General features: G+C 45.2%; 1 protein-coding gene across 1 annotated transcript in view; it reads right to left on the bottom strand.

Annotated features, from left to right (window-relative positions):
• FRMD4B (FERM domain containing 4B) overlaps positions 1-13158 on the bottom strand; it is a 59942-nt gene that overhangs the window by 24661 nt on the left and 22123 nt on the right. The window contains exons 3-6 of the mRNA XM_019473472.1: positions 5058-5141; positions 3804-3869; positions 2655-2712; positions 1625-1711 (exon numbers count right to left, since the gene is read on the bottom strand). Of these exons, the coding sequence (XP_019329017.1) occupies positions 1625-1711; positions 2655-2712; positions 3804-3869; positions 5058-5141 (295 nt within the window). The remainder of the gene's footprint in view (positions 1-1624; positions 1712-2654; positions 2713-3803; positions 3870-5057; positions 5142-13158) is intronic.

Genomic DNA, 13158 nt, shown 5'->3' with positions numbered 1-13158 from the left:
CAACTCCTGCTGCGTTCAAAGGCAACGCCTCATAACTAACCGTAGCAGGGTGTGACTTGGTATCTGGGCCCTGCTGACCTTAAAAAATTTTCTTAATTTGCCTGGTTGATGTTGTAAACTGAAATCCCACAAGCATAAAAACTGCTTGGCAAAGCAATGCTTCCAGCCAGGCAGGCTGCATTTTCTTGGAGAGCGTTGCCGGTCACAGCTGGACACCTTGGCTAGAGCATGATCTGTGTTTGACCTGACCGGCAAATCTTGTAGATGTTGCCTAAAAACAGGGAAGCGCTCAAGAGCAAGAGGAGCTCATTGATGCTCTCTTTGGACGATCAATGGCTGCATTAACATTGACTTGATTTTCTAGGGTTCCTCTTGTGTCCCTGTCATTTGGAACAGGCATGGCAAGAGAGACCTGGGACGAAGCTATGTGCTTTACTAAACAAAGCAAAGGAAGGACATGTGAGTTCAACCTTGGACACACAGGTATATAAATATACCAAAAGAAACCAAGTCATAGCCTGCTCTGGAAAAAGAGAAGATGAAGTTGGAAGCTTGAAGGGGAATTAACAAGAAAGTTTGGTTAAGCTGTCTTTTTTGGCACAAATACACTAAACAATATCGTTTTGCAAATGTAAAATTCCCTGGCAGGAAGCACTCACTTCATGTGAACTCCTGCCCAGATCATTCCCGGGGAAGGAGAACAGCAAAACCCCAGGTCTCCATCTCCTCACAGCTTAGATTTTCCAACAAAGACATGACCACACACACCCGACCCAACAGCACGGCCCCTGCATGTGCAGTCCTGGCTCTTCCCCCCAGCCAAGCGGGTTAAGTAACTCTTCAAAGACTGTCAGGGCTCAGTCCTGTCGCAGGAAGACGTATACGGCTACAGGACTGGGCAAGCTCCCAACACATCGTGTGCTTGGGCTGCATGATGGGTTTTCCAAGGCTGCCGGCAGAAGAGCCTGTTAGGGCTGGCTGACGGGGGCTTTGAGGGAGCCAGCAGTGCGATACGGGACCCTCTTCCCTGTTTAAACAAGAAGGGAGGTCGTTGGCAGGGTTCACTCTGCAGGAGACACGCTGGGGAGCACAGGGGTGGAAAAGGAGAAGAACGACCTCCAGTATTTGGCATTTACTCTCAATCCCCCCTTACAATTCATTGCATCATGGAAACATACAGTTGCCTAAACAGGCCTGCAGTTTCACGCAGTTCCTCTTGTATTTCATGGATATCAGTGGAGCCTTTTATCACTTCACACACAAAAAACACCTACAAAAGCCAAGTGAAAACACGGCTTGAGTACAAGGCGTTTAGTTTGGGACTTGCAGAAACCCAGTTGCTCCATACTTCTGTAGTTATCCCTGGAGGCTGCCAAAATTCCTGTCCAGACTGTCCTGAGACCACCAAACTCAAGATGACACATGAGCCAAAGCTCCCAAAGGGAGTTTCCACTATCTATGTGAGAGGGAGAGTTTTACTGCCTTGGTGCCAGCAGAATTCTCCCCCCTCCAACCCTTGGTCTTTTGCTTACTAGTGTAATAAGCAACAGCTTAAAAAAGTATATTCTGACACGCAACACCATCCCGCCTCCCCCCAGAAAAAAATTAGATGCAAAAAACTTACTTTTCTGGGCTTAACTTTGTCTTGTAAGTCGTACTGGCCTATTCCTTTGTAACTTATTCCAAGCCACCACGGGATTCCTTGTTTATCCTGAAAAACGTATGTGTACATGAACCAAGAGCTACTTAAGAATTAAGCAATTCCAAGATTACAGCCCATTTCATTCTGTGACAAGTACGAGTAGGTACGGAACAAAGATATTTTTTGCAAACAAATTGATGTGAGGTGGATTGCTGGGGTGGATGTCGAAACTTTCTCCCCCTGCCTTCTCAGGACAGAGGCAAGAAACTACGTGGCGGTTGTGCAAAGTGGACAAAAAAGCGACAGTGCTGCTGAAACAAGGGGGTGTCACTCGTTGCAGGAGTGGCTGTGAGGGGGGGAAGGATATGCGACAGAAAAACAACTCTGGCCAATGACTACATCCACTAAATTCAGGCATGGACAGCCAGAGGAGGAGAGAACAGCGCAAAACATCAGCTTCTCAGGTACCACAGTCATGGCCATGACTCAAAGTAAGGAGACATCATCTCTGCTGAGCTCTTCTGCACAAAACACTTTGGCCCAGGCTCTGCTCTACAAATGGGAATAAATGGTGTATTTCCATCACTCTCAAAAAATATTTCTCAGCATCTCCCCACTCCAAGTACGCACCCACTAATCACCTGCCACTTAGAAGCAGTCTTTTCGACATTGTATTTTTTTTTTAATCTTGATTAGAAGTGTCTCTGGGGAAACTATTGACTGCGTCTGATCTAGAAGTGATATCCAGTTTAATTAAGCTGAAATGAATTTAGCTCCTCATAGGATTACAGAAGGTTTCACAAAGATTCCTTTCCGTCTCCTGTAGCACATAATGCTTTGCTGCTCTCTGGAAACAATTTTTAAAGAATATTGAAGGGGGGAAAATTAAAGAGGTTGAAAAATGGGGGTTTTAATTCTGATAGAAGAGTACTGAATCATCAAACTACTCCTATAGGAATGTAATCACACGTAATAAGCTAAGCAATCACATTGTCTAAGGGCATTTACTAACCTTTACTCCATAGTAATGAACTCCATATGTTGGCAAAGCTTCTACCACTTTCATGTACCTGTAGACAGATTTACAGCCTATCAGATGATTTTCTCCGGCGGGAATAGTATCTATTAAAATACTTTTCACACGTGTATTTTTCACACATACATTCAGGACATGTCATTTATCATTTGCATATTTTGGAGGTCTTAATAATTGAAGGCCCACGTTTTCAGAAAAAACTTAGCATCCTGGCTCAGGGAAAGATGTGACATTTTGGCCCAGCTAAAGCAAATGGAAAATCTCTCATACAACAAAACATTCAATCTTGTATCAGAAGGTCAGAGAACTGAAAGCAAAAATTCTGAACTGAAGACGTGAGCCTTTTTGGAAACGTTGGTGGTGAAGACCTGCCTATAATTATTCCATTATGGTGCTTTGGTTGCAATGGATAGGCTCCAAATGAAAGTGCTTATGCAGTTGTACAACTGTTTCATGAGACAATTCAGACGACCACTGAAACAGATAATTTTTTCCCTTGTTCCTATTGAAAGGAGCCCCTGAATTATCGAGACAGAGTTGCAGGCACCGAGCTACATGAGGAAAACTGCAAGTTGTCTACATGCAGCCACGGCAATCATCTCAAATTTCTCGGTTTGTACCATGTCCCACTGCATCTGCCTGTAGGAAGTACAGTAGTATTAACGGTAAATTAAAGAAATAAAATTCCATGGGCTCTGCATGCATCTCGGAAGACCTTGTTCTTTTGAAAGCCAAATTCTGAACGTTTCAACAAACGTGCATTTGGTTTTTTTACAGGACCTAAGGTAATACTCGCCCTTAAGAGTTTGGTGTGAAAACTAATTGATAGCAAGCAGGGTATGGAGAAAAGCCTTCCGTTAAAGTAAGGTCCAAATAATTTCTTTTGTATTTGAGGTATCTGAATGAGGACACACAACCTTAACTGGAAGCCTGTGAAATCTGAAACTTCAAACAATTTAACTTTGAAATACAACTCAATAAAAAAGAATCTGACAGATACAAATGGTAAAGTTTGCAAGCAATAATGACCAGAACAGCCTGCATTGCCACTTCTCAACAAAAAAGAAGGGGAAAAAAAAAAAAGTAAAAAGATCATCTTCACAAATTAACAAGTGTCATACTCACCGAACAATGGCTTGTCCTCTGGTCAGACCTTTAATTTGTGTATAATGCTCAATTACTCTGTCCTCACTGCAAAACAAGCACAAAACCCAATTTAGAGGCTCAATGACTTTTTTCATGTGTGACGGCATCTGTCGAAATCCAGACGCCTGCTCAGCATGCAGAGAAGTGTCCCTCTGTACATTTCTCGCTCTGGTTTACATTCTGTTTCTTACTGATTTCTTTCCCACCCTTCATTAAGCAGCGTGGAGCTGCCTGGCTGATCCCTGCCATCGCATGCCGCGTTCCAGACTAATTAACGAATCGTTTCAGATCAGCCTGCTCTGCTGCAGATGCTGCTGCAGAATAATGGTACTAATTGTATAAATTCATTTTCACATTCTAAAGGACCAAAACTTCAAAGGATGGTTAATGCTCCATACGTAAGACAGAAGAAGTTAAACCAGAAATGTTTTCCCCTGACATTTTATAGGTGAAGAAATACAGATTTGTCAGCAATGACCCTTTTGCATTTTTCCTGTTACATACTTCAACATTTTGTTTTAGCGGAATGCTAAACAAAATATGCATTTAAGTGTCAGACACTTGAAAGCAAAGAAAAACCCAGCAGTACTCATTCTGAAAAAAACAAATCATAAGCAAGTACCAGTATACTTGAAAACCCATCAGGTACACATCAAGCCTAAAAAAACAAAACAAATGAGGGAGTCAAACTTGCACAAAGGACATCAATTCCAAGGAAACAATATCGTTGATTCATCCCAAATGCTGTGTTCATTTACAGCAGATTCAAGCCACAAAAGTAGACCTGCCTTTCTGTTTCCAGCTTTTCTAGCTTATTTTCTCTCCCTGTCCTGTTGAGGAGAGCAGCTGGGTGGGCATCTGGCAGCCAGCCAAGGTCAACCCACCACAGAGGCTCTACTGTGTGACAGCTGAAGAGCAAGGTGCTCTTTGCAAAGCCAGGCTTGGCTGGAGTTCAGTTTTCAGCTCTTTCTAATGCACGGTCCCCACATATTCTGATCCAGCAGTTTCTGATCCAGCAATTTAATTTGAGCAAACTTTCAGTGAGGGATTTGCATCGGATCTTGCATAATTTATAACCTTCTAAAAACTGGAAATGCTTGAACACGAGCAATTAACTCCAAGTCCTATATCATACAGGCTGAAAACTTTTACAAGAGTTTGCAAAACTGTTTAAAAGTGATCTTGTCATTACCATTCATAGCAATAATTTACATTTTACATTAAATAGCTCACCAGTAAGCGAGTGATGGATGCTCCTGCAGCGTCTTGGTAGGAAAGACAGGCAGTGTCTTCAAGTCTTTTCTAGTGTTTTCATCACTAAAAAACCAGAAATGGCACAGTCACTGCTAGTGAATCACAGATGCAATCATTAGTTTCAGCAGAAGGAAAGGGCTGTATTTGCTACCCAAGAACATGGCGCGTTGCCCCATATCAGGCTGTCATAGCAATGTAACTCTATAGGCCCTCTCACATGACAGTGATGTATATGGTGTCGTGCAGACTCATGTTGTAACTCATTATACAGACACATGATTCTCAGGCCACTGCAGTGGGAGCACCGTATCAATATTTACTTTGCACACACTCACTCTATTTGCCGAGTGCAGAATGAGCCCTGAAACAGCTGCAGAAAGAAAGCCTCTGCCCAAAAACAAGGCTTGTAGTGCTAATTTTTGCTCTGTCTTCAGCTAAAATCCTACCTCTAGACAATAAATTTCATGAAGCAGCATGATATTTGTCAAGTCTCAGAGTTTAACACTGATCTGATTCAAAACAAAGGGTTTCAGTTCATATACTTTAAAATATTTTTACTGAAAATAGTTTTCCTGGACTGCTCATTCTACAGAAAGTTCAAATATTTTGGACTGCAGGCCCAGCCTGGAACAAAATAAAGGGGGTTGAAGTATGTGAATGCAATTTGTCACAAAAACCCCCAGCAGAATATTTAAAAACCTATTTACAGGCATCAGTAAAATGGTTAATATTTTCTCCTTATATGCTTCATTAATTAATCAGCTGAAACTTGCACGCCTCATTTCTGCAGGATTTCTGCGTGCCTTCGCAGCAGCGCCAACAAGCACGAACATGACTTTTCTATGTAAAGAATGCATCAGTCACGTCCACCAGCATCCGCCTCGACTTCTGCACCCAGGCTTTCCTTGAAGGCGTTTTCCTGCTCCGGACCTCTGTTTTCAGACTCCACTATTAGAGATTTCACCTGAGCTATGTTCCCCCTCTTCCCTCAAAATCAGCACCCCTGTGCACCAGTAGAGTGGACCAGAGCACAGAAATCTGCTCCGTGGGCACCACGGATCAACCTCTGCAGACGGAGCAAACCCCTACCACGTTTCCGTCTCATGGCAGATGTCACATGGAAGGCGCGGTAAATTAAAGCTTTTCGTTCCTCGGCAAGCACAGGCTAATCGCTCTGCAAGCTTCTTCCCCAGCCCTGACAATGTGCCTCAACCCTGACTAAGAGGGACCACCTCTGGGGACGAGGAAACAGTTCAATCAACAGCCTATTTATTCTTCAACGTCTTTGATGAAGTTGCCAAGAAGGAGGTCAATTAGCGCCGAGGCGCTGTTGCTGCCGAGCTTTGCCGGGCCAGCGCTCTTCTGCCAGGAACATGCACTTTTCTTTGCAAGCTGGCCAGCACCCAACTGCCACAAACGGGGACAGCTGGGTAGAAAATCAGGATCTCTCCTCCCAACACTCAAATACAGCCAACGTTCACAAAAGCTGAGGGAGTTTTATTCAAAGCCCATTTTGATGGGATCAAAAGGCTGCAGGACACCTCAGCTTGCAGCGAGGAGGTAGATTACCAGGGTTTTGTAGGGACACACGAAAATGCGGACAGAGCACACCCTCCTGAGGCCTCAGAAACCAGAACAAAAAAACAAAAAAAAAAAACCCCAAACCAAAAAAACAAGCCCTGAGCAACCTGGCCTGATCTCACAGCTGACTCCTCTCGGAGCAGGAGGTTCGGCCAGATGACCTCCTGAGGTCCCTTCCAACTTCAGTCATAGACTTGCACAATAATTGATTATTAAAATAAAAATTTCCTCCTATTTTAAGCCTGACTCATAACTGCAATGGCTGCAGTAGCAGTCAGGGCTGGCAGGGAAATACAGTGAATTAGGAGAGGTTTTGGAAGGAAGCAATAACAAAATAGCTCGTTTTTACCAAACCAAAGAGCTGTTCCTCTATAGATTCTCAACCCGCAATATTCATAATCAGAGGTTTAATGGTTGGTCTCTAAACCCCTATTTAGAAGCCTTGTTGCCAGCGAACAACAGAACGCCCAAGCGAGGGCTGAAGCACTAAGAAGGCTGACGCCGGGAAGCGAGAGCTGAGCTCCGGCAGAGGCAGCTGGGCACAGGGGACAGGTGACGCCCCAGCTGTCACCACCGCAGCTGCGTGCAGAGGTCCCAAGCTCTCCTTCGCCAGCTATCACGGGGCCAGTAGCCTCACCGTCACCGAGACTCTGCAGAAACGCCATGAATCCTGGCAGCTGCATCCTACCATGCTCTGAAATGCCACTTTTTGCACAAATCATGGCCTCCACGGGGCTACTCGCCTTCCCCGTTTGGTTTTCAAGCCCCTCACCTCTGGACCTGGTTGAGTAGCTACTTACTTTACCCCCATCAAACGCCAAAACGAGGGCACTAGTTAAGCTTGGGTGATGAGTAGCAGCTCATCAACATAGAAATGTCTACCGCTGAATTTAAATTGAGCGCCAGCCAGCGCACCCACCTCCCTGACAAGGTTTGTGGCTCTGAGCTGGGATGTATAGTGACCAAAGGGCTGCAACCACATCTGTGCCATGATGCGGGGCACGTCCCTCCAGCACTGACCCAGAACCATGGACCCTGGTGCAGTTCGTTAGTAGGCAGAGTCCATGGACCTGTGGCAATTTACAGCAGAGCTGGACCTTCTCTGTTCTTCTGCCAACGTACAAACCCATCCAACTTCTCGCAGTAGCAGAGAATACACTTCTTTTACAAGGCAAAGTTGGCCCTTGGGACTTGCCTTCCTGAAGGGACCCAACCTCGTACCCTGAGGTTCAGACACACCATCCCGTCCATCCGCAGCCAGAGGGAGTCCATCAAAATAGACTTATAAGGCCTGAAAGTCTCTGAGAAGCCACATGAGGATTTTATTTTTTCCTGCATAATTGTAAGATAAAGCATGAAACAATCCTAGAAAAACGTAAAAGACCTGGGAGAAACAGGGCACAGCTCCTTGTACGCTGGATGCCTTCAGAGAGCGCAGGCTGGCATGCGGCAGCCCAGATCTGCTGACTGCGTACCCGAGGATTAGCATTTAGGATGATTCACGGCTTCAGGGATAAAAGCCTCAAATGGTCCTCCCCCTCCTTCCACAGAGTTCATTATCACTTCATCTGCACCAAGGAGCCCAAGCACGTCTCCCCTTGACCTCCAGGATCACTTTCCCAAGCCCTCCGAGACCCAGCCGTTCCCCAGAGGTGACAACTCCAGACAGCAGGAGCGACAGTTTCAATTATTACCCGTTCCTGTTCGGTTTCACAACGATCAGAAGGCAACACAGAAATCACAGGGCAGACAACCCCGGCTCCAGACGTCCAACCATCTATGCTATCTACCAGCCAAACACACCAGTGTTGTATCCGGCATGTCCACGGTTGGTTCTCATCAGGAGGAGGACTTGGCTGTCGGGACGGAGAGGCCCACTTGCATTTAATCTGACCTCTACTACGGAGAGGGCTTCTTGACTGGTGGTTCTTGGCATAATTTCAATACATAAACTTAAACCGCCCAGAGTCAATGGGACTGAATATTTTTTGGCAAAAGGTTTGTTTATTCCCCAGGAGAAGAATATAAGAAACTCTCATCTCAAGTATTTTTCCACCATGGAGAAGAATTAAAGAAAACCAGCAGACGGACCCTTTCCTTCCTATTCCACCCTCTAAACGGGGGAATTTTCTCTCTGGCAGATATCGAGCAGAACTTGAATTGATCTGGGCAATGTAAATTAAAATCTACATCAGACCCTCCTCAAACCAAACCTCAGCTTGCATTCTTGGTACTGTCCATATTTAGTTTTCTGTCCCAACACGAACAAACGTTGGGCAAGATACTGTCCCAGCAGCACGCCCTGCTCCTCCGTGCCAGCTCTATGGAGATGGAAGGGCGGCTCGTCTCTAAAATAACCAATAGCAATATTTAACCATGTACCCGTACTATGAATAGGAGTTCCCACATTCAAACTACTATCTCTAGCAGCAAACCAGAACTAATCCCACGTGCTTCCTACAACCCGCTGACGTTACAGTGAAATTTTAGGCATCTCGCTAAAACCCCACCAGAAATCTGGGAAGGAACCAAGCCAGACTATCGTGGCACGCTCTGCCTAAAGCACATTACTGAAAATTAAAAGAGACTTACATATTTATGCTCCCAGAAAGTGCTTCTTCACAGCTTGTAATCGAGTGACACAACACTCCCTGCTAGGCAAAGATTCACAGAACTGTGCTAATTAGGACCGTTTGTCAATGGCTGCCCAGGCTTTTCCCTGCGCCCACTGTCAAAAAGAGCTTATGCCTGTTGCTAACGCAGGTTAAGAGCTTAGATGTAATAAGATGTGGTTAATGAGATTAGCATAAAACATGAAGAACAATAGACACACCCAGAGCAGCAAAAGCAATATATTGGACTACAATATAAAAGCTTATCAGCCCACACCATCTTTGTAAATACTAACAACTTGATAAGCACAGGACTTCAGACAACTTTTAACTGACTAAAGTGATGGCAGGTGTGTCTGCCTCTGCTGAATCGTGCCGATAACACTTTGTAAGGTAGGAATTTATCACTGGGGAAAGTGCACTGTATAGTGATTTTCCTCTATGCTTGAAGCCTCTTGACCTCACATAAATACCTACTCTTGTGTCGCTATGTGATCATTAGAATAAGTCAGCTCCTGGGTCTTTCTGAACGTCACTATTGTATATTCGGTTAATTCTTGAAATGAATTTTAGGCACACCACAGGTAGAATTTAGAGTGGCCTTGTTTTTAGAAAACATCGACTAACCTCTCAAGTTAACCTGACAGTTATTTCATGGACACCTAAAAATCAGCAGACAATTCTGAGAATAGCATGTGAGATACAAGGAAACGTGCACCTTCACAGCTAAAGGACCATACAGTATTACCCTGCATCGTAAAGATGCTTCAAAAACTTTTCATTAGGATTTTTCATCTTATTCTGTTCAAGATATTTAGAGCTAGCAAAACAAATAGAAACAGCACACAATTAGATTAGATACTTAAAAGCTGACAACCTAAGTTTTCAGAGGGCTGGTCAGGTTACTCGGATGATGTTAATAACGGTCCTGTTTCTTAAGAATAACCACCAAATTCCTTTGCTATGTGATTACAAGCAATGCTATAACAGTACAGGAACATCCCGTGCGGCTGCCCACACCTCAGCCTGGTCCTAAGATGACTTTCTAAAGCAACCAGACTTAGGGTAGCATCACCGAGGTGTTCCCATTCCACATGTTCACAGATGAGAGCCGGCACCACGGACCGTCACCCTGCAGCTGGGCTGCTTCAACAACAGGTGCCTTTTCTGTAGGTTTTTGTTTTGTTTTAAAATAAATGGAAGGGCAGAGCGTGGCAACCTCGCACTCCCATGGAGGTTGGTCTGCCTTTCAAGGTACCACGAGAAACAGGTGTGAGGAGGAAGCAGCAAGGCACCAGAGGGGGGGAGGGAAAAAAATAAATCAAAATAAATGAGCGGGGTTAAAAGTGCAAGAGAAAAAAGGGGGGGGAAGGAAGACAGAGCAGGGAAGGTACGGGGAGAGCCGATGGATTTAGCAGCTTTTGAGTATGTCAGAGCAGCAGGATCTTGGCAGCAGGATTTTGAAATGTGCTCTCTGACAAATCCTCTCTTGTGACAGATGCCAGACGTTTCCCATCATTTCCCAACCTTTCAGTTTATGGTCTGCTGGCACACTCGAGAAAGTTATTTTTCTATTGAAGGAAGACCAGGATCTGGAAAGGCCATGAACAAGGGGCTCCCATTGGCACAGGACAGCCAGAGCTGAACCTTAACCCCCCCCAGGCAGCAGGGAGCTTTGCCTGGGGTAGGGCTGCAAAGTCTGCCACTTGAATACCAGATAGGAACTGTCTGCTCAGAAAGGTATTTGAAGGAGCATTTCTAAGAGCCTTCCAAACCCTGTACATGAAAAGGAACACGATAAGCAGTGCAGACGGCTTTTTCAATGCCAGGCTTGTTGTACGTCTATGCTGCGGCCATGCTGTGGATTCCCACGCTACGCTGCAACAACAGCTTTAGTTTCGCAGCTCGAGAGGGACCTGCACCAAAACACAAAGCATGGCTGGGGCTGGGCAACCCTTCCCCACACTTCGCACAGGCTGGACCACAGCCTTGGGCCCCCGGGCCTCACCTCCAGCTCCAGCCCTGCTCCTTTAGGCTAATTTCTCTGCTTCCCGAGCCCTGCCTGACTCTCAGGAATAGCGGCAGCAGTGCCTACTAATCTCACAGGGCTTTGGTGACCCTACTCAATGGCTTTTCGAAGATGGATCAAGAGCACCAAGGTTCATATCAGCTATATGCATGCACCTTTCTCTCCGAGGACATGGGGACCAGACAAATGAGAACGTGAACTGCTGCCAGAGCCACCCTGGCAGATGAGGCACCGTTTGTATTTCCACTTTGCAGATGAGGAACGGGGTGCCGAGGAAGCAGTTCTCCATGGCTAGAGAAAATCCTTGACCTGAACCTGCCCTGAATTCTCAGGTCATCCTTTACAGCTCTTGATGTGAAATACGAATATTCTGAAGATAAAACCTTTTGGTCCTTGAACAACACACCTACTGTTGGTGACAGCTCACAGTCCCACGGATCTGGTACAGTTTATCCGTGTTTACAGAGCTGCTCAGCCATACCGACAGCACGCGTTAGCAGTTGCTTCTCTATCAGACCAGACGGGAAGCAGAACAGCTCTGCTTTACCTGGGGATTTACTGCAGAGCGAAAGATGACTATTCACAGTTGATACAATGCTTGAAGGATCCCAAACCCTTCCTCGCAACAACAGACTGTTATTTCTAACATTCACACTTTCTTCCTGTTCACACAAAAGTCAGCTTAGCCATATTAGTTGTGGCTTTTTAACACGTCTGAGTACAGCAGCAAAGTTTAAAGCTTGTTATCACAGCTCTGCGTGCTGATACAGAGATACATGGAACCACAAGAAAAATAAAGTATCCAAATAATGATAAAGACTTGACAAATCTGCAAAAGCAAAAAAGCTGAGGCTGAAAAGCTGTCGTTCCATTTCCTCAAAGCACAAAATACACCCCATGTGACAGATCCCAATCACCACGGGAAGGAAAAGCAAGAGAGATTTATTTTTGCTTTTTTAAAGTGAGGATGTTGTTCGGAGTCAGACCAGAGCCCAAACTCCTGCTCGCAGCTGACGGTGCAAGACCGCAGAAACTCTCTGTAGACAAACTCTCTCTGACAAAGTTTTCCAGATATTCACCAGAAGGGAGGTGAATACGTTATAACGCAAAAGCCATAACATTTAATTTTACAACAGGAAAAGGCAGTGTGTTTTAATGCTGAACCTGTAATTGAGGGAATTCCTAGGTACAAGGGGGAGAGCATCTTTTACCTAAGGCTGTGGATGCCATGATGCTACTCCAAGCCTAACAGCTACGACAGCAACATGTCTCCGACTTGTCCCCTGCATGGGAGACAACTTGGGGGATGATGAATTTTCTGGCACTACACTTGCCTTGTCTCTCATCTGCTTTGGATGCAGAGCACACACAAAAGCCCTCCCTAGGTGGCTGGGTTGTACCCACTATAGCACTGCCTCTCTGCCTTAAAAGTGCCTTAAAGGAAAAGAAAAACCAAGAAAAGAAAGGACTGTGGAGGGACAATTAAAGAGGACAAAACACAAGCCCTTTGCTGCCCCAGGAAACTGTACAAACATCATGCGTATGAAATCTAAAAATGCGTGTTCCTTACCAAACTGCCATAATTATGTGTAAATATTAAAAGTTACACTGCCATACACAAGTAGTAAATCCCACGAGATAAGATTATTAAATTACTGAAAACATCATAGAATCATAGAATCATTTGGGTTGGAAGGGACCTCTAAAGGTCATCTAGTCCAACCCCCCTGTCGTGGGCAGGGACATCTTCAACTAGATCAGGTTGCTCAGAGCCCCGTCCAACCTGACCTGGAATGTTTCCAGGGATGGGGCATCCACCACCTCTCTGGGCAACCTGGGCCAGTGTTTCACCACCCTC

Source organism: Aptenodytes forsteri, unplaced genomic scaffold (assembly GCF_000699145.1).
Source record: "Aptenodytes forsteri isolate BGI_AS27 unplaced genomic scaffold, ASM69914v1 Scaffold53, whole genome shotgun sequence".
Lineage (NCBI taxonomy): Eukaryota > Metazoa > Chordata > Aves > Sphenisciformes > Spheniscidae > Aptenodytes > Aptenodytes forsteri.
The sequence above is the reverse complement of the archived record's forward strand: the minus strand, read 5'-3'. Positions and strand labels throughout refer to the sequence as shown.